The sequence below is a fragment of the Aplysia californica genome, unplaced genomic scaffold, assembly GCF_000002075.1.
Source record: "Aplysia californica isolate F4 #8 unplaced genomic scaffold, AplCal3.0 scaffold00082, whole genome shotgun sequence".
In the NCBI taxonomy this organism is placed as follows: domain Eukaryota; kingdom Metazoa; phylum Mollusca; class Gastropoda; order Aplysiida; family Aplysiidae; genus Aplysia; species Aplysia californica.
In genome coordinates this window covers 699,467-719,007 of record NW_004797352.1, presented here as the reverse complement: position 1 = coordinate 719,007, position 19,541 = coordinate 699,467, and the positions used below count along the sequence as shown (strand labels likewise).

At 39.8% G+C, this 19,541-nt stretch overlaps 1 protein-coding gene across 1 annotated transcript in view; it reads left to right on the top strand.

Moving 5' to 3' along the window:
* LOC118477397 overlaps nucleotides 1–19,541 on the top strand; it is a gene marked incomplete in the record, with an annotated part of 32,620 nt that overhangs the window by 9,423 nt on the left and 3,656 nt on the right. Inside the window, 6 exon segments of the mRNA XM_035968781.1 lie at nucleotides 5,104–5,243; nucleotides 7,734–7,903; nucleotides 9,625–9,844; nucleotides 13,230–13,326; nucleotides 15,688–15,735; nucleotides 18,715–18,792. Of these exon segments, the coding sequence (XP_035824674.1) occupies nucleotides 5,104–5,243; nucleotides 7,734–7,903; nucleotides 9,625–9,844; nucleotides 13,230–13,326; nucleotides 15,688–15,735; nucleotides 18,715–18,792 (753 nt within the window).

Genomic DNA, 19,541 nt, shown 5'->3' with positions numbered 1-19,541 from the left:
GTGTGTGTGTGTGTGTGTGTGTGTGTGTGTGTGTGTTTGTGTGTGTGTGTGTCTGTGTGTGTCTCTGTGTGTGTGTGTGTGCGTGCGCGCGTGCGCGCGTGCGTGCATGTGTGTGCGTGAGTGCTTGCTTGCTTGCTTGCTTGCTTTAGTGTCTGTTTCCTTTCTTGTCTCTTTCTCACTTCCCATATATATATATATATCAGAGACCTAGATCTAGCAATGTAAACTTTGCTATGTCTCTGCATATATCTCTCAACTTATCTCTCTCACTCCCTGTCACTCTCACCACCTTCCCTCTGTAATGCTCCTCCTCCTTCTTCTTACTTATTCGTCTTCTTCTTTCTCTTGGCCTATGGGCGCCCCAAACTCGCTGTGAGAAGTGAGAAGACGGTCTAAGGGCGAAAACATAGAGAATGCCGATTTCGGAGACTGACTCAGTAAACGCTGATAGGTATAAAAATTACATCATTAGCCGGCAACGCTGATCCGGCTTTATCGGAATCCAAACTACATTCTTCTTACGCCGAAAAACTGGGAAGGGCGTCTCGCTGTCAACTCGCGTCCTCAGTGCTTTCTTGTCGTATCTCCATTTTTTTTACAGTATAAATCTGACTTCTTCTTAAGCTCACTCTTTGCCATGAACTGCTTTCACTGTTATTAAAAATGGAGATGCGACAAGAAAGCACTGAGGTAGCGAACTCATGCTGTCTCGCTGTCGCCAACTCAGGTTGAACAACTTTAAATGGCCATTTCAGAGCTGGTGCTTCACGGTAGACAAAAACTAATTACATTTTTTAGATCAGCGTCGTCAAATTAGGGTGGCAACTCAGCAGAATTACATTTTAAGCAATATTTTAAGAATTTCGAGGGTTTTTTTTTTATTATCCCCGAATAAATGCTTCATAAAAACCAGCTGTGTTGTAGTGTAATTTTTTTTTTCTTATATCTAGATCTAGGCTTTAGGCACCCTCTATGTGGAGTCAAGCGGACAACTACTGGCGCCAGTCCGCGTCGATCTTCAGCCGCTTACTCTGCTCGCCTCTCTAGCTTCAGCAGCACAAAGTCTGCTTCGACTATCAAGGCTCGGGGGAAATAGCGGTCACAAGAGTGTGACAAACATACAAAAGAAGTAGAAGAAAATGACGATAGTAAGGACTAGGAAAGAAAAAGCAGCAGTTCCCTGTTGTAGTTCAGGCACAGTTATGAGCATGACATTGTTAGATCAGCCCATATACAATTCTACTGTGGACTAGAACGAGAAATGCCCCCCTTTGGGAATGGCCTACAGACACTTCAGTCAGTGGCACCACCACTTTCATCAGTATGTCTTTTATGTGGAAAATTAAGGATTCTTTTGACCACGAAATTGAAATATGAAGTATTTGACATATAAATCATGGTGAAAGGATTATCTTTTAGCAGAAACGTCTTTTATATGATTGAAATATGACAACAGGGGTAAAATCTAAAAGTTACATATCAGTACACTGTGTGGTCTCCATGTGCATTCAGCTCATCAAGGCATTTCCTGCACATAGAGTGCACAAGTCGGCCAGCAAAATATTGTTTCAAGCATTGGTGAGGACTAACTACAGTTGTAAAATGTGGTTCTGGGACCAGGATTCAAGTCAAGGGCAATACAGTTAATCTCGTCCTCTAGTTGCTCAATTGAGTTCAGATCTGGTGACATGGAAGGCCGTAGGCCCATTACAGCGACGTTATTCTGGATATTTTAATGAATAAAATTCAGAGTGGTTTGCATTGTGTGTGGGTTCTTTTTCTTATTGGAATGCCATGGGCTGATTGTGTTCTTGAAGAAATGGGAGATAGTGCTCATGTGGTCTCCTGAACACTTTTGCACTCCCATCGTGGCGTTCAAAGATTTGCAATTTAGAATCGTCCGAGATGGGTAAAGTGACCCACCGCTTTAGGTACTCGGCGGTGTATCTGTGACCAGTACACCCTAGCCTGGTGGTATGTTGGCTGTAAACGCAGTCTGTATGTAGACATCCTAGCTTCAATCTTGAATTCCCTCAGTCTGCGACGAGCAGTATGCTGGCTGACGAGTAAAAGTCCAGGAAATTTTCTTACGGCTTGAGCAGCTATCCTGAAACGGTTTTTTCAAGTGCACTCTCCTGGTATATCGGTCTTGAACTGGCATTGTTACCCTTGGGCGGTCATTTCTGGGTCGATCTTGAATGGGCCAAGTCGCAACGTACCATTTTCTCAGAAGGCTGATAGTCCTTCTGCTGACTTTAAATGTCCTCACAATAGCAGCGCGTTGAGCATGACTCTGGCTTTATTTTTCTAATCTGGATTGATAAGCTTGTTCACTTTCGTCTGACCGCGGTTAAAACAAGAAAAAATAAAATCACTCTGTTCAATCTTCTAAGATCTTTGCATACAGGTCGAAAAGTTGGACGACTAACAGAATCTAAAAGCCCATTTTATAATAATAATGATAATAATAATAATAATAAATAGCATTTATACTGCGCATTTCCATTTCCTAAAAGATGCTCAATGCGCATTACAATGAAAAAGAATTCACATCTTAAAAATTAATCGACACAAATGTGTACGTAAAACAAAGTATTATACATATAACATAAATGCATATGTGTAAAATTTTATACCAGAAAAACAGTCTCGCAGTGAGGTTGAAAATGTGTTCACTAAAAATATACAATGCAATACAAATTCACGAACAAGTCAAAATACAGTTGAAACGTGAGTAACTAGATACATTCATTAAAACATTAATTCTATACAGATAGAAAAACATTTCCGTTCTCTCTCTCTCTCTCTCTCTCTCTCTCTCTCTCTCTCTCTCTCTCTCTCTCTCTCTCTCTCTCTCTCTCTCTCTCTGTCTGTCTGTCTCTCTCTCCCTCTCTCTCTCCCTCTCCCTCTATCTCTCTCTCTCTTTCTCTCTCCCTCTCTCGCTATCTCTCTTTTCTCTCTCTTTTCTCTCTCTATCTCTCTCTTTTTCTCCCTCTCATTCTCACTCGCTATTTCTTCAGTCTCACAGTCTGGCATACACATGCATATATATCACAGTACATCATTATGACAGGTATGCTTTTGTGAATAAAAAATGCTTCAGCTGATTTTCGAAAATGGAAATATATAATTATAAAGGCCCCTGCAAACTAAGGTTCCGGCACGTTTTCTTTGATGTAAGCCGAAAGCGAATAAAACAAATAATAGGGGATTTACAGCATACATCTAAAACTTAAAAGTTGAGATACTTTCCTCAACACCACACTTTAACGTTTGCCTATATTATAGTAGTCCTCCCCATAATTTGTGAGCACGTTTGAAGCTTAATATCTCAGCAACTACTTGTTTGATTTTAATCACATTTTTGTGGTAGTGATGTGCACCCACCACATTATGGAAATTCGAGTTAAGTAGCTAATTATTGACTGGTTTAATTAATTACTCTTTATCATTAGTACATCACATTTAGTCCTTACAGTGTCTATAATCCAAACACGAAAGATGTGCGCATTCAGGGGCGTACAAAAAAAGAACACAATGTGGCAAGAAGTCTCAGCATTGACCTACCTTTATTGTATCAGCCTGTCAGAGGAGTCTTCAAATGGGTTGATGACTACTCTTGGTTGGATGAACGGAAGTCCTTCCTTCTCCCAATACTCGTCGTCAATATGTTTTACATGCGTTTCACACTGCTGCCAATACATTTTGTCCACTCGAGATATCGCATTTTCTTTCGACTGTTTCACCCCTCGTGGTTCGGGGGGATATAAATTTTAATAGACCCACTGCTCCACCAGCAGGAGGTGCGACCCCTTCACTCGTGATTTGTCACCCATGGACATCTACACTCAGGTGCACGTGGGCGAGATTTATTTAGGTGTATCGTCTCTCTTCTTTCGTCCCTCCCCGAGCTGACCGGGGAATAAAATAAAAATAGTTCACTGTCCCATCAACAATTTTTTAAAGTTTTGGAAATCTTTATTTTGGCCGCCGTTATGTTCACGACCGAGCCGCACAGAGGGACACTGGTCGAGTGCGCGCAGTTAGGCATGCAACTTGGTTACTGCCGAGGTTTAGATTCTAGATCTACCGTCAGAGAAGCTAAAAAGACAAGTGCCCCCCCCCCTCTCTCTCTCTCTCTCTCTCTCTCTCTCTCTCTCTCTCTCTCTCTCTCTCTCTCTCTCTCTCTCTCTTTCTGTTTCTCTCTGTCTCTCTCTCTCCCTCTCTCCCCCCTTCTGTCTCTCTCTCTCTCTCTCTCTCTCTCTCTCTCTCTCTCTCTCTCTCTCTCTCTCTCTCTCTCTCTTCAAAGTTTTGTAAAACACATTTGCGGCGTAGATGATGATGCTGCAAGTACAGAATTTACGGGTTTCATAAGGGAAAGTTGGAAGCACTCTCGGCATCCATCACAAATCCGGTAGTTTTGACACCTTAATCGGAATGGCGGTAGAACAGGTCCAAAATTGGAAACTAGATCTAGATCTACCGAAAAAAGAGAATTTTAGCTAATAGGCCTAGACCTCTGCGGTAAGAGCCGGTATGTGTTCGACATGTCGTGAAAACACGCATAGCCTTTTTTTTCCATAACAGGTCGTGACAAGGCGCATAGATGTTTTTCCACGACCCGTCGTGAAAATACTGGTTGCCTTAAGCTATCATAAAATCTCTTCAATATGTTATTAAGAAATGATTAAACGTTTGTTTTCTCATGGAATTAAATTTTTGACCACGTACGGCTTTTACCCCGTTGTTCAAAAAAGCTGTGCCCAACAACTGGACCCTTTCTCCAGGCACACACACAAATACTTATAGATTAGTTTTCACTTCAAACCTTTTTAAGAAACCTATCAGTTCTAGTACAGTTTGTGGAGTTTCTTGGAGAATGTCCATAAATAATGGGTGACATCGGTCAATTGACTCTTTGACCCTAGCTATTAATCCTCGGATGCCCCTGCTAGGCACATATCACTACAGTGTTTTGTGTTTGCAAATAGATGGAAAACAACTAAAGTACCTATCTTTTGATCTATACTATTTCTGGAAACAGCCCGTGCATTTTGTCTATCAGTAGGGCATATCATCTGAACTATCTTTTTTCTCAACAGCACAATGCTTGCCAAAACAGATCAGACATTCTGAGAATTGTCGCGGCCACCGGTGGGACCAACTTCACAGTGTCTTCTGAATCTGTTACTTCTACGCAGATATTTACCCTCAACTCACCTGGAGCACAGACAGATGTAAAGGTAGGTGTCAAAAATAAGTTGATTGTACACGTTTTACTCCGTAATGAAATAGGAATAGGAATAGGTAATGGGCGCTATAACTATGTCTGCTAGTGTTGACTCGGTCTGCGCTCGGTACTATTTCTCAGGAGACGGGCTTTAATTACTTATACTCGCTAAAAATATGGTTTCCCCACTAAGTAACGGATCTCATATTTTGCAGGCAATGTCTAAATCCTAAATGTTACTTTATAGACTGCCATGTCCTGACCGCAACGTCATCAATTAACTAGAGCAGGGCTGTCAAACCCAATTGCACAAGGGGGCAAATGCAAATTACACAACCAAAGTTATGGGCAGAACTGGATCAACACTCATTGGGCAGTGGAAAATGAAACCTTTATAACAGTGATTTGAATTAACACTGATAAAACTTAAATTTCCAGACTGAAGGCAATTTGTCAGAGCTGGATGTTTGGCATCTTTTTTGGTTACAAGTATGTTTATACAGAAAGGTTCTGTTTTATGAAGATTGTCAGGATGGACTACCTAAAATTCTCTCGGGGGCCAGATATTGTTCCCTGGGGCGGATGCTGCCCGCTGGTTGTGGGTTTAAAACATGTGAACTGGTGTTCTGCAACACGTGAGGTTTGTATCAAACTAACGGAATGTAGCCTTTTCAGGTGGGGATTTTTTTTTCAATATAGTCCTTAACAAACTATGTCATTTGTTGAATTATTTTTGTTTTGCTATCTTACGAGCTTCAATATTTCCCCAAGTTTATCTCAGTTCCACACCCCTCCCCCTCCATCCCACCAACACCTTAAGGTCGAAGTTTATCTAGTGTAACGTAGCTGCTTACTTTTTTAAATTCTTCCCTAGCCTTCTTACCACTAACTACAGAGCGTATTGTTCTGCCTTCGGGAAGGCAGATTTTTATGTTTGAGTCGAGTTGGTCTAAACAACCTCACACCAACTCAAAATGTTATTCTCCTTCTTCCTTTTTTCTTTCTTTTTTCTTTCTCTTTCATCCCGCTTTAAAAAATACTCTCCTCAATTATTTAGAAAGATTCTTCCAACTTTTCTTCAGTTTTTCTTTTAATTTCTCAACTTCCTTCTCCTTTAAATTTGTTTTGTCAAATCTCCTTTCTCTCAATTTTTTTTCTCTCTATTAATGTGCTTCCGTTAAAACCCAATGAATATTATTTGACCTACATTCAATGTTGTATCACTGGAGCAAACCGTGTGTGTCCAACAAGCGATCAATTCTCTACTGGTATTTCGGCATTCATAAGTAATGTTGTTAGCATCATCTTAAAATGTCTGGAAAATCCACCTAAACTGACTTTATCTGTCTGTCTGTTTGTCTGTCTGTCTGTCTGTCTGTCATTCTGTCTGTCTCTCTTTCTCTCTCTCTCTCTCTCTCTCTCTCTCTCTCTCTCTCTCTCTCTCTCTCTCTCTCTCTCTCTCTCTCTCTCTCTCTCAGTCTTTCTCTCTCTCTCTCTCTACGAAACCTGAACCACATACTTTCGTCAGGATCAATACATTTCATATTCGATGCTTAATTAAGGTGTAATCATCTGTCCTTGTCAGGACCGCATTCCCCCACTAGGTGGTACTGAAGCGTGGAGTTATCCCGAGTGTGTTGTCTGACCCCGAGCATGAAAACAGCTCGAGTGGTTGTTTTTTTCCCCGTCCGATGGACCTTAGTAACGTTCCAGACCACTGCCGTACAGTGAACTCGTTGGGGGTGCACAGCCCGACAGGCGATCAATTCTATGCTTCAACAAAGAAATCTGAAGCTGCCTAATACCGCCTCAAACACATGGGAGGTCAAAGCCGATGATGTCCTTGCTTGGAGGACTGTTGTTTCCGTTTGCAAGATGAAAGCAAAGATAGGGAGACTCAATCAGCTCACCAACAAGAGTGCCTGGTGAGGGGAATGGGCACGTCATGTCTCATACGAGCATCCCTGATTTATCTGCAACCAGTATGACAGAGACTGCCTTCTAGGAATCGTCCTAAGCAGGAAGTGCCGCTCGAAACAGTAACTAGTACTGCACACCGTCATTTCTCGTCATCTTTAATGAGATCCATCATTTAAGAGAAGCCAGATGTATAATTAAATGACTTTTACCTCTTCTATTCAAGTTAAGAGGTTTCAGAATTTAAATGATAGATAAGATGGCAAATTATTGCTGGTGTTTCAAGGTTTTACTGCCATTCAATATCGCCCCTTCTAACTCCTTGTCCCCTTTACCTTGATGTAAAACACAATGCTATGCCAAAGGCACACTGCCACTCAACGGTAACCAGTTTTTTCTTCTTTTTCTCCCTCCTCCTTTTTTCCTGGTCTTATTCTTATTCTTTATGTTGCTCCTGCTTCTATTACTCGTCTTCCTCTCATTCTTCCTACTACTACCTTCAATAAACAGAAAATATTTAAATCGTTTTGGTTTCTCTCACCCCACCCCTTCCCACGCACAAAAAACCGACTAAACTGTCGACCAGATGGACAATGAAACAGCCAGGATCAGCTCCAGCAAACCAGTGTTGGTAGCACAGATCGTTTGCATCAAAGGTTACAGCATTCTCACTCCCGTCAGCCAATACATCAGTTTTGCTAAACTGAATGTAGGCAACATTTCCAGTCTTAACTCCTCGATCTTGTTTATTTCCTCGTAAGTTGAAGTAACGGATGGTAGGCTGGTCATTTTAGTGGTCATTTTAGTAGAAGCTTGTTGTTGATGATCTTGTCGTCGTTGTTGCTATAGTTTATACAGAGAGGGTTTAGTTTAAATTAATGATGATGTGTTCCATTGGTGTGCCGATACTTCAGTTGATTTCATAATGGGCTTACTCGCTGGTGGCCCCGTTGTAGGCCAGTTTTAAACCCCTAACAGAACGTCTTTGAACTTACATTTTCTGGGAAGGATCCACGACTCTTCCCCCACATGACCACTGGTAATTCCACCCCCTTTAGTATTCATATTATGTTCATGTATGTCTGTCTTGCTTTTCCCAGGCATTATGACTGATTTTTAGTTGATGTATATCTCTGTACGCAAACTGAATAATTCTGTCGGAGAGGAACATTAGTATTCATGCATCTCACCTTTTATATATGATCTCATAAGCCTTATGTTTATAGGGATGGTTTCGTTATTTTTGTCATTATTTTTGTCATTGTTGTAAATGATATTTGGGGGAAGCTGCATATGGGCAACAGGGAGAACAAGTTCAGCTGTTCTAATTGCATCTGCAACCTTTTATTATCTCAGTGCATGGGTCTCACCTTTTTAGGGTAACCAGAACAGTGAGCTGAGTTGGGAGTCGTTTTGCGTTGGGTACACATGGGTCCATATCAGAGTTAGACATTTATGCCACAGAGATAGCAATTTAATCCTTGCTATATCATGGTCGGAATGAACAAAAAAGATTGCATTTAATGTTTATAAGGTCTTTTGCATTATATGAAACTGTCAGTGGTTTGCACCTGATGTTGGATTACACCATCTTTCCCGTCGTTCGTCTACAATATGCCTGGATAATAATATTTGCATGAAGAAAGCGAGCTCAGCTACTGTCATATCGGACGCCTTAGAAAGATTCTTGAAATGACACAGTAAGATCACCAACATAACGGTACTGGAACTGCAAAAATTAAGAGTTCCCCAAACAGTTTTCACTGCTCTAGCACAGCGGTATACCATTCAAGGAAATAGGTGGATCGATTGTTGAAATAATTTTCTAACGCAAAATTGCGGGAGGGGGGTCGTTTTGTTGTCATTTAGCTTCTTATTTGGATGTTTATAAAGAACATTTTAGCGACATGCTTACTATATACTCGAAGCTGTTATGAAGTCAAAGGCATCGACTCAGATATTCAAAATAAAACAAAAGTACCGCCGATGGCCTAGTGGTTAGGCTCTCGGACTCGCAACCGTAAGGTCGTGGGTTCGAATCCCGTCAAGGGCCCGACGTTGTGTCATTGGGAAAGGCACTTTACACGAATTTTCCTCACTTCACCCAGGTGGGAATGGGTACCCAGCTATAGACAGCGAAAGATCTTGTCAGTTTGTTAGTGTTTGAGCGCTTAATCAGCTGCTTGCACTGTATGCTTCCCGGGAAGCTGAGAATGTTTCGGAGTGTTCTATGGTCTGCTGGGGTAATAATATAGTAATAATATAGTGTAAAGCGCATAGAGCGTGCTGTTGAGCGGGGATATGCGCTATAAAATGCTATCTATTATTATTATTAGAGCATACAAAAAATAAAACTATGATGGAGGTGAATACGGACATAAACTGTAATGTGGTGTACTTGAACGTCTAACGGCTAATAAATTATAAATTTTTAAATACACAAAATCTCATGGTTTGTGTGAATCAACATTCCCCAGTGATGCTCGTGTGAACGATGAACTCCAGGTTGGAAACCGGACTGTGTCCATGAAGTCAGAGACCAATATAAGATACAACTTCACAGACCAGTTCCAAGAGAGCTTTATCCAGCTGGACTCCCGTGCTGCTGGCTTTGAATTTGGTGGCATCGTTTACTCCTCTGGCGTTAACACTGGTTCTCTATCCCCTCTGCCAGCTATGCATATCATCACCTATAAGGTTAGATAACTTAAGTTGTGTTTTTTTAAACGTCCAATTATTAGGGGCTGAAAGACCGACAGAACGACGCACACACAGACTGGCAGGAGGGCGGATGGAAACAAATCTTCTACGCAAGTTGACACGAGGGTGATAGGGTGGGGTGGGGTTGATGTAAATAACTATTATCTCTTGGTTTACGACGAATCAGTTTCGCAGGCGTCATAATACAGATCTACTAAACCCCAGCCAGTCCATCTTGTCTAAAATAAAACTGTGTTTATTGCCAAGAACATTCATTTCTGCTCCTTTTCGTGGGTGTTTTTGTTTTATTGCGTACAGGTTTAATAGGAGCAGAGTTGTCGAGAGGTTTGTAGTGCTGAAAGATTGGATGACAAAAGTGGCTGCGTTTAAAGAAAGAATAGCCTTCTATATTGAGAGTTAATATTTCCCACTGCATATTTTATCATGAACAACGTGATGGCATAAGCACAATACTAACTGTCTCTCTTCTCTTCAGTTAACGGTGAGTTGCCTTACCAACTCATCTGGTCTTGTCTGTCTTATAATATTTTATGGGTGTGTCATTAGCTCAGATTTGTTAGTGTCGTGCGAGGCAATGATGCAGATGGCAGTTGTTTGATTCTACAAGACTGCTTTCAGAAATGTAGGTATTTGGGGAATGTAATCGGAGATTCCATTAAATTCCTAGGACCCACTCACAGGTACATATTTATATAAGTATCATATGGGGGGGGGGGTAGGGTTGCGTCTTACCATACGATCTTAAAGCAGAATGCATGAGACAGGTTTGCCTGGGTGATAGACAAAGTGGCTGTAGATTGCTTCCCTCCCCAACAAATCTTGATTTCCTTGATACGCTCCAAAAGAGAGAAATCACAATTTTATACGTCTGGAATCAAGGAAGGTGTGGGATGAATATTTTTACGGAAGGAATTTTTTAATTTTGATTTTTGCCCGGATAGCGGCCTAATGGCCGACTCTTCTACGATGTTCAGCTTACAATGGATCTTAAACGTGTGTAAAGTGCATACAGGACCTCCGATATTGTTTGTCCTTATCCATGAAGATTAGGGTCTCGATCCTTCCTACGTATAAGTATATGGGGTTGAGTAACTCAAGACCAGTCATGTGACACAATGTTTTCATATTATAGTTTTAATGCATCAACAAATTAATGTTCTTTTGGTATTTTACGTTTAGATTGTTCATTTTCCTTGACATAACACAATATCTGTTGGATGACGTCATGTCTTCTAGCAAGGCAATGTGAAACGGACAGGGCAATACAACATGGGAAATATTTTGACAGTCAAAGAGGAACAACGAAATTAACAGCCAGCCGAATTCGTGGGCAGAAATCTTATGTTATGGTCGCAGCTGCGCTTGCAGCATTGTCGGCCTTCCCTTATCAACTTTTGGCACGTTTTGTTAGCGTTGCCTCTGCAGATTTCCTAATTGGCAGTACACATATTAGTCATGCTAAATGACAAACTGATTCGTTACACACGCGTTTGCGTCTATTCTTTACATTCTAAACCTACATGTAGTTTAAACGGAAACCTATGTGTTGCTACTACAGTGGCAACCCCACCCGCACCTACCCGGTAGTGTAGTGTGTTACATTCAGTGTTGCCATCCAGACTTTTAAGAAACTACTAAATTTTGAAAAAAATTCCACTTAATGGGATGAAAAAGGTCCGTTTTTTAAAACTTATTTATTCTTATATCTTTTGCTGTTATAGCTGGTTCTTTATTTCTGCCCAGTCAAACATATTCATATATAGGCCTAGTGTACATCTAATCTATAATTTTTGATAACCTTTAGACAGGCCAGATTTTAGACTGTTCTTGGCCTATAGTCATCATTTTCGCATTTATTATTATTTTTTAAAAATAACTTTTAACAAAAGATTGACAGAATTATGTAATCGATTTTATATGATTGTTGTTAGTAAAACAAACCAAAACAAAAACTACTAGGTCTAAATGTGCCGGGAAAAAAACTTAAAAAACTAAATCGACCCAAAAAACACTAAATTTAGTGGTAAAAAACTAAGAATGGCGACACTGGTTACATTTTTGGTATATTATTTTACATTTCCTGTTCTGTCTGCTCAGACAAGATGCCAGATCAGTTTGAGAAACCTTAAGCGTCTCCGTCTCTGTCCCTGCCTTGCCACTCTCTTTGATAAAGTACAAGGCGGTGACAAGGCCATTTTATTTATTTGAGTCTTTGTGTTCTTGACGCACTGTTCTGAATTTCTTTTATTATCTTATCTAATCTCAGGTTACCCTGGTCACATGTATTTTCTCCTGTTGGAAAACCTGCTTTTTTTTTCGTCTATTCTTATCCCATCACTATTGATAAAACTTAATTATTCAGTAGGCCCTAAAGAATTTTTAATTACCGTGCACCATGTCATGTTAAGCAAAATAGTCTTCTATCAGATACCTGTCTGCTGTGATTGTATCATTATTATACTCTTATTCTTATAATATTATTATATATTGGCATAGAGATTATATTACCATCATTATCAACCTTTTTAGGGTTTATTTTAGTGGTGCAAACATGTCTTAAACCTTTAGTTCTTTGTCTTTTTAAAGTCACTTTTATTTACATCCATACTGTTCTGTAAACGATCCACGAAGCTCAGATATATTTCCCTGACCATATTCATAAATGGGTATATCGACAGCTGTCATCCCCAAATACATAATTATTTCGTCATATTGAGAGGTACTGAGTCAGTTCCATTCTACTTGAAACACACAACAGTGTAATTATTTTGACGAGATTTTGAAAAGATGTTTGTTTTCTATACATTTTATATTATGATCACTTTGTATTACTATATGCCATTGCCACCAAAATCACCGCCATTACTGCTTTCACTCCTCTCTACCTTTCTCTACTTTTTCCCCAACACTTAACTATCCTTAGATTTATCGTTTTCTGCTGTTTTGTTGTTCAGCTTTCTCAAAAAAACGAAGAAATCTCTGACATGGTTGTCGACAACATCAGTGTCGGTACCACTAGGATATTGAACCCCGCATCATCGTGATAGCAGCCAATACCACCACAGCCATCGTACTCTATTTCTCATGGTTGTCATAAAAACATTGGTACACAAGCCTGACACCCGCTAGTTTCAAGTCAAAAAGATTTGAATAGTTTGAATAAGGAATGTATACTTACAATAACATTTTGTGAATAAAATCCGTACGTAGAAATTGGCATATATTAAAAGGCTATCATGGCATTTCAGAAGTCATATTGTTGTTTGAGTGGTGGTTATTATCACCCGTGTAGTTGGCTTCATCAATATCTTCATCAACATCGTAATCATCATCACAACCGCTTCCCGTATCGTCGTCTCAGGAGTGCGTTATGAGGAGAGGAACGCCGGGTGACAACATCGACAACGACTGTGACGGTTACATCGATGAAGAACCATGTAGAGATTCTGTTATGGAAGGTCAGTATTTGCCTTCTCTGGATCAGGCCAATCCGTTAAAAAGCCAACATCAGAGTGTTGTGACAAATTCAGATTTTTCGGTCCGTCTTTTATAAAGGTGTGGCATCCATGCTCTCTGTGTTTAGAACATAACACGACATAGTTATAGAAAGTGATTGCCATCAAGGCAAGGATGTAATTGTTTTATTTTTTTAAATATTTTTTTGGGGGGGGGGTTGGGGGGGAGGGGGTCTACTATATATGCTTTTACAATGATCATCTTTCGTTTTTACTTTTCAAAGTATGTAGTGCGGTCAAATATTCGTGGCGCAACCTCTCCTCGAATATGTCTTTAATGGGTGAATCAATGTCACCAATACTTTGCACATCAGATTGGATCAATTTGTCTTAACGTCATAACATGTTTCCACCACATCTGAGGCTCGATTTAAAAACTTTTCTTCTCTAATTAATATAAAACACTATAAATTTCTATCCATGCGGAAAATGGGGTTGTTCACAGCACTTCCCGCTTCTCGCACACATTTTCCATACGCAAAGATACCCTACGTCAAAGCTCGCCAATGACAATTTTTAGTTGCAAAACGTCTTACAAGAAATTCATTTTATAGTGAACAAATTTTTTGCTCTAAAGGTTCCCTAAACATACGTTCAATAAGCATAATGTTGCGATTAGAAAAAATGACAGGCTTGCTTTTAAAAGCGATATTGCCCGAGGTGTAGACTTTTTAAAATATGTGGAAACCATCGATGGGATTTTTAAATTAATACTTATTAAGGAATTTTCTAGAATACAGTGTGCAGGAGTTTGAAAAAAAATACTCAACTGATAAAACAAATTGATACATGTTGCGCCATGCATTTTTGACAGCACTATAGTTTGCTTTCAGATTGTCATCCTTCTAAATGATTCACAATGGTATTTCCTCTTCACGTACGGCATCGTAAAAATTCCAATTTCAAATGTGGCTTAGAAGCTCTCAACTTGACACTACCGAGTTTTAGTTGGGGATTTTTTCGTCATAGGGGAACGACATAAGGTCGTAATTAAGGGCCAGAACAGGTGATTACATTATGATGAGAAACATGGAAGGATTCGTACTCCCTCATCAATAGAGGTGTTTTGGCTCAGGTACATTGTCATGGTGTGCCACTTATTGAGCAGCGCTTTCTCCTTTTTTTTCAACAAACAGGTGCAGTACAGGGGTCCTCATAGGAATATGCAGTTCTGGTTGTCCTTTCTTCTAACTAAGGGGGAGGGAGAGGGTATTGCAACGACGTATCTGTTTGAGCCGTAAATCTGCTTTCCCAGGCTTCCAAACAGTTTAGCATAGGTGGTTATCATGCGCTCTGGTGTGGTTTGCCACTTCTTTTCTATCAAGCATCTATCTTCACTATCTCTCCTATTTCTTTTCTTTGTATGTTACTCTTTAGTAAAACCTCTTATCTTCGGTACTTTTAAGACCTATTTGTGTTGCAAGTGCCGTAAAATTACTCAAACGAAAATTAAAACCATACAGTTTAGCTTTACAAAGATGGTTCTCTCCTGAAAAGAACCAAGGGTGACACTAGCCACATGTGAATGTTGTCACAATATGTCCAGCAATTTGTAACTTTTGCTTTTAGAGCAACCCTTACGAAACCTTTCAAAAAGACCCAGTGTGTATCTGTTGTTATCGTACCCCAAGGGGAGAGAAGATTGCTCTACTGTTTTGCCTGCTATCACTCCGATCGACCTTATGTCACATTTTTTCTAGGTTTTTCTTTGCTCTAGCTCATCTTTTTGGTGAGTCAGGATGGAGAGGATGGACATGTCATGGACTCATCCCACTTTATAGTTTAAAGACTTAGTAGACAATATGAAGCAAAAAAGACAGTTTGTCCTGGCTCAGAACCTTTGAATTGTCTGCCAACTTCCCATGGATTCAATTGTGGACGTCTTTACTGGAAACATTGATTTAAGACCGTGCACTCTTTTCAGTAGATTATACAAACAAGTCAAGGGGCAGTTTGATAGATTGGAGTTTGGCGGTGGTCCAAACCTCAACATGTACCAAGGTAGCTAAACATCGAAATTCTGGAACCAACAGCCTATTGGATACCTTTTGTTGCTTGAGTAACAAACTTTGCTTGTATGCAATCCATTTCGAAATGCGAAACCATATAGTTTAACGCCTCTTGATACACTTTAAGTTTATATAAGAGGCGGCAATATGGTTTCTGTGGTTTTTCAAAAGTCAGCGTGGTGAAACGAATATTGTTAGAAAACATATTTAGTTAAATGTGACTTGGCGGTCAATCTTCAGATTATTAATTTGAGCTTTAAAGGACATCCAAACTCTGCTGCTTGTTTCCTTTCAGATAAAGACGGAGACGGCATGTACAATGAGGACTGTCAGAAGCACCCAGGTATTTCCTGTTTGAGTATTGACTATTGCCTTCCGGTGCTTGAGTAAGAATGTTGGGTTTGAAAAGTGCTTGGTTCGTTTTGTAGCTGCCATAATATTGTAAGCCCCGTCGAGACTGTTTATAACAATAATATATTATTATTATTTGCACCTGGTTTTATATTTATTTGTATGCTAATTTACGGTTTGCATTCCATTTTTAGTTTTGCTGTTATTGTATTTCAGCTGCGACTGTCTTTCTGTTGTTGCTTCTTTTTCACTTTTTTTTTATAACTATTGTGTATTTTCCGTTATTTTTATTGTTGTTGCTTATGGTCTGTTGCCCTCATACCTGAATCACCACACACACTTGCTGCACGCCACTCTCTTTCAAATCCCTTCCCCACGCACAACACACCTCCCTTACAAACATCCCCATTCACCCACATAAACCCCAATCACCCACACACAAACTCTCATTTATCCACACACAACGAATCTGACCCGCAAACTCTTCACTCACACACTACCACCCTCACCCACCCACCTCCACCCTCAGTCACTCCAACCCCCTCTCTCCACCCCCACCCCCACCTCCCACCCCCAATCAACAGAATACTCCTTCCCTCATTTCATTCCCACACTCCTTTCCTTCTTACCCATTTCTTTTCTAAACCCAAAGCTCCATCTAGATGATGGTACACACGTACGGCTGGCATTATAATTACAATGTATTACTCTGATGTGTTTGTGTATTGTAAACTTTCACTGTTGATGATGTATAGCTTTCACTGTTTCCCTTGGAAAATCTTTTCTCTGGTCAGTGAGCTTGAGAGGGGTCTTTTCTCGAGTATATTCCAAATGATATATAATGTACCATGCTTTGAGGGAGTGACACGTTTGATTGATGAGTATTGCGAAGTTTCAATAGCAAAACGTTCATATCAAACTGTAATGACTGTGAAGTAAATAGATTTGAAGGGAGGTGTGAAACAAATAAAGGTTTTAAAAGGGTAAGCATGTTCAATCAAACCTGACATAAAAAAGATGGGAATGAAGCCAACAGTAATTTGTAAATATGTGAGGCAGCGCGGTGGAATCAGGCTCTCGTCAAAATAATCAAAGTGAAGAAACTTGCATTTTTTCGCAGGTTTGTGAATTTTTTTTCTAATTATTAATTTTTTTTTGGCTCAACACCTTTCATGCCCATTAAAGAACTCATTTCTGTGTGGAGTTTCCTGGAAAACGTTCTTTAAAGGCACAAAAATGGAAATTTTCAGTTACCACGGACTCTTAAGCTATGGAAATAACTAATCTTTGGCAGCCATTTTCTCACTAACTTTTCCTCTGAAAACAGGTGACCCCCACCTCCTTCATTAGCAAATATCTCCACTTGTATTCAAGATAAATTGATATTTTTTCATTCAAATATATAGACAAGTGAACGAGATTTCAGATGATACCAATAACTCTACATGCACAAAAATTGACGAGCGCCTGATTTCACCACGCTGCATCACATATATGTCAAGTAAAGGTAAAATCAACGTACAGTGTTTAGTGCGGAGCTGTTTGTTTTATATACTATGATTGTCGCAATATTATGAAACAATGGGAAAATCAATTTTAAAAGCTTCTTGGCTCAGCTGTGCATTAATGTTCAATTGTTGGTTTAATTAATTTTTGTTCGAGTTCCCATATCTCTAACAAAATTAATAAACCAGCAATCAAACAGAAAAAGTTATGAGTCTACAAGTTTTCAAATTTTGAATCCTCACTATTTCCATTTTCTGACGTTGTCCGATTGTCCCGTGAACTCCATTTGTTTGTTTTAGTAGGGTTTTACGGCGCTCTCTATTGCATAAGGTCATATGAGCGCAAAAGGGTGGATGTTAACAGAGAAGCCCTTACAGAGAATCAGGCTTACTCTGCTCACCTCTCTAGCTTCAACAGCACAAAGTTCAGCTTCGACTTTCAATGCACCCCGGAAATAGCAGGTCACAGGAGTATGACAAACATAAAGAAGTAGAGGAAAAAATGGCGATAGTAAGGATTAGGAAAGAAAAAGCAGCAGTTGGTGATTGGCGGGCGCTCTGTTTCGGATTGCTCCTTCAAGCTTATAAAACATATATCGTCCTTAGCTCTTCTACTTCTTTTCTTTGTATGTTACTTTCTAGCAAAACCTCTTTTCTTCGGCATTTAGATTTATATGACCGTTTGTTTTGCAAGTGCCGTAAAATTCTTTCTGAAACTGAAAGCCTGTTGACTTCTCAATTGTTACTACTTCCTTATTTTAGAATATATTGTCTCCAGAATTTGTTGTATTGTGATGCCCTTCTTTCCTTTATCTTTTATGTACTCATGAATTCATTGTAGGACTTTTCATCTGGTCCTGTGGTGGTTCGAGCTTTATCTGTTCTTCTCCTCGGTTCACTTTGCTGTTTCCCTCTATACAAAATAGCCGTTATCGTTTCTATGTGCTTCTCTTTACTCGAACTGAAACAATGCTAATAAGCAATATCTTTTGTTGACTTCTCTGCTGCAGAGTCAACTTTAAGACTGTTGCAACTACTGGCGACATTACATAATATTTGCCTGTGTTTCCATCACTGTTTGTGGTCCATAGTAGATGTAGTCTTCTTTTTCAGACTGGGTTTCCACCTCTATGTGTAGCACGAGGCCTATGTTTATGTATCATCTTCTATCAGTCTCCCATCTGTACATGTGATATGATGAGTTACAGCGGGTGGTTGGAGGGCACTACTTATTTTCTTTCCCTCTGTGATTGTTTTCCTCTCTGTCGTTCTTGTGTTTTCCCTGCATTAAGTGTCTGTTACTGTGTTGACGTGCTTCCCTTTTCTCAAACAAACGTCACCATTTCCTATGTCTCCGGGTCCACTTGTGTAGGGTTTATTTACATGTACCTCGTCTGTACCTGCCAGTTCCTCTGAAAGAGGGTCTTCATCTTTGTCGCTCTCTTCTTCATTGTCCTTAAAATCAGATATCACACCCAAGTCAACCAGCACGATGACATCGTCGATGGACGTCAGCTCTTCATCAGATGTCATCCAGTCCTCAGGTATTACTGCCTTCTTAAGTGTTTCCTACTCGATACTGCCTAAAACTCAAAATGTCTTCCTTCGTTCCACTTTCACAATTCTTATCATATTTGAAATTTTTTTTTTTTCTGAAAAAGAACCAGATCATTTTGTAAGATCAGCATATCCGTCCACGTATTAAATCAATTATTCATCCCAGTGTTGTTAATTTGGCATGAATTTGTTTTAAAAAATATTTTTTAAAGCAATTTGGACATTGAGCTTCTTTACAACTTTGAAGAGATTCCTCTTTTTACCGAATTTTCCTCAAAATCCATATTATGTCGAGAGTTTAAAAAAAATGAAATAGTGCCATTTTTTTAAAAGATGACATGTTTGAGCAAAGAGACAAGTGATAATTATGAGTAAGCACCATCGCTTCTAAGCGCAGCGAATGGTGAATGGTTCTTTGTACGCTAGACTTAACCCTCCCCCCCCCCCACCTTTGCACCATGTGACATTCGAAGCATAAATGGCTATAGGCCCTATTGAGTATCCACCATAGCCTCGAAGCGCAGCGAATGGTTTGTTGTAGTTGTAGGTTGACATTGTAGACATGCTTAGATCCCCTTGCGCAATTCAACATTCGAAGCATAGGCCCAAAGCTATGATGAATGTTGTGGTACGATGTCATCGAATTGCGCGTGTCGTGCGCGGTTAGGGCCAGTGGAGGGGACCGACAGTCGTTTTTGTTTTTTGTTGGGTGGGGGTTTTTTTTGGTTGTTTTTTT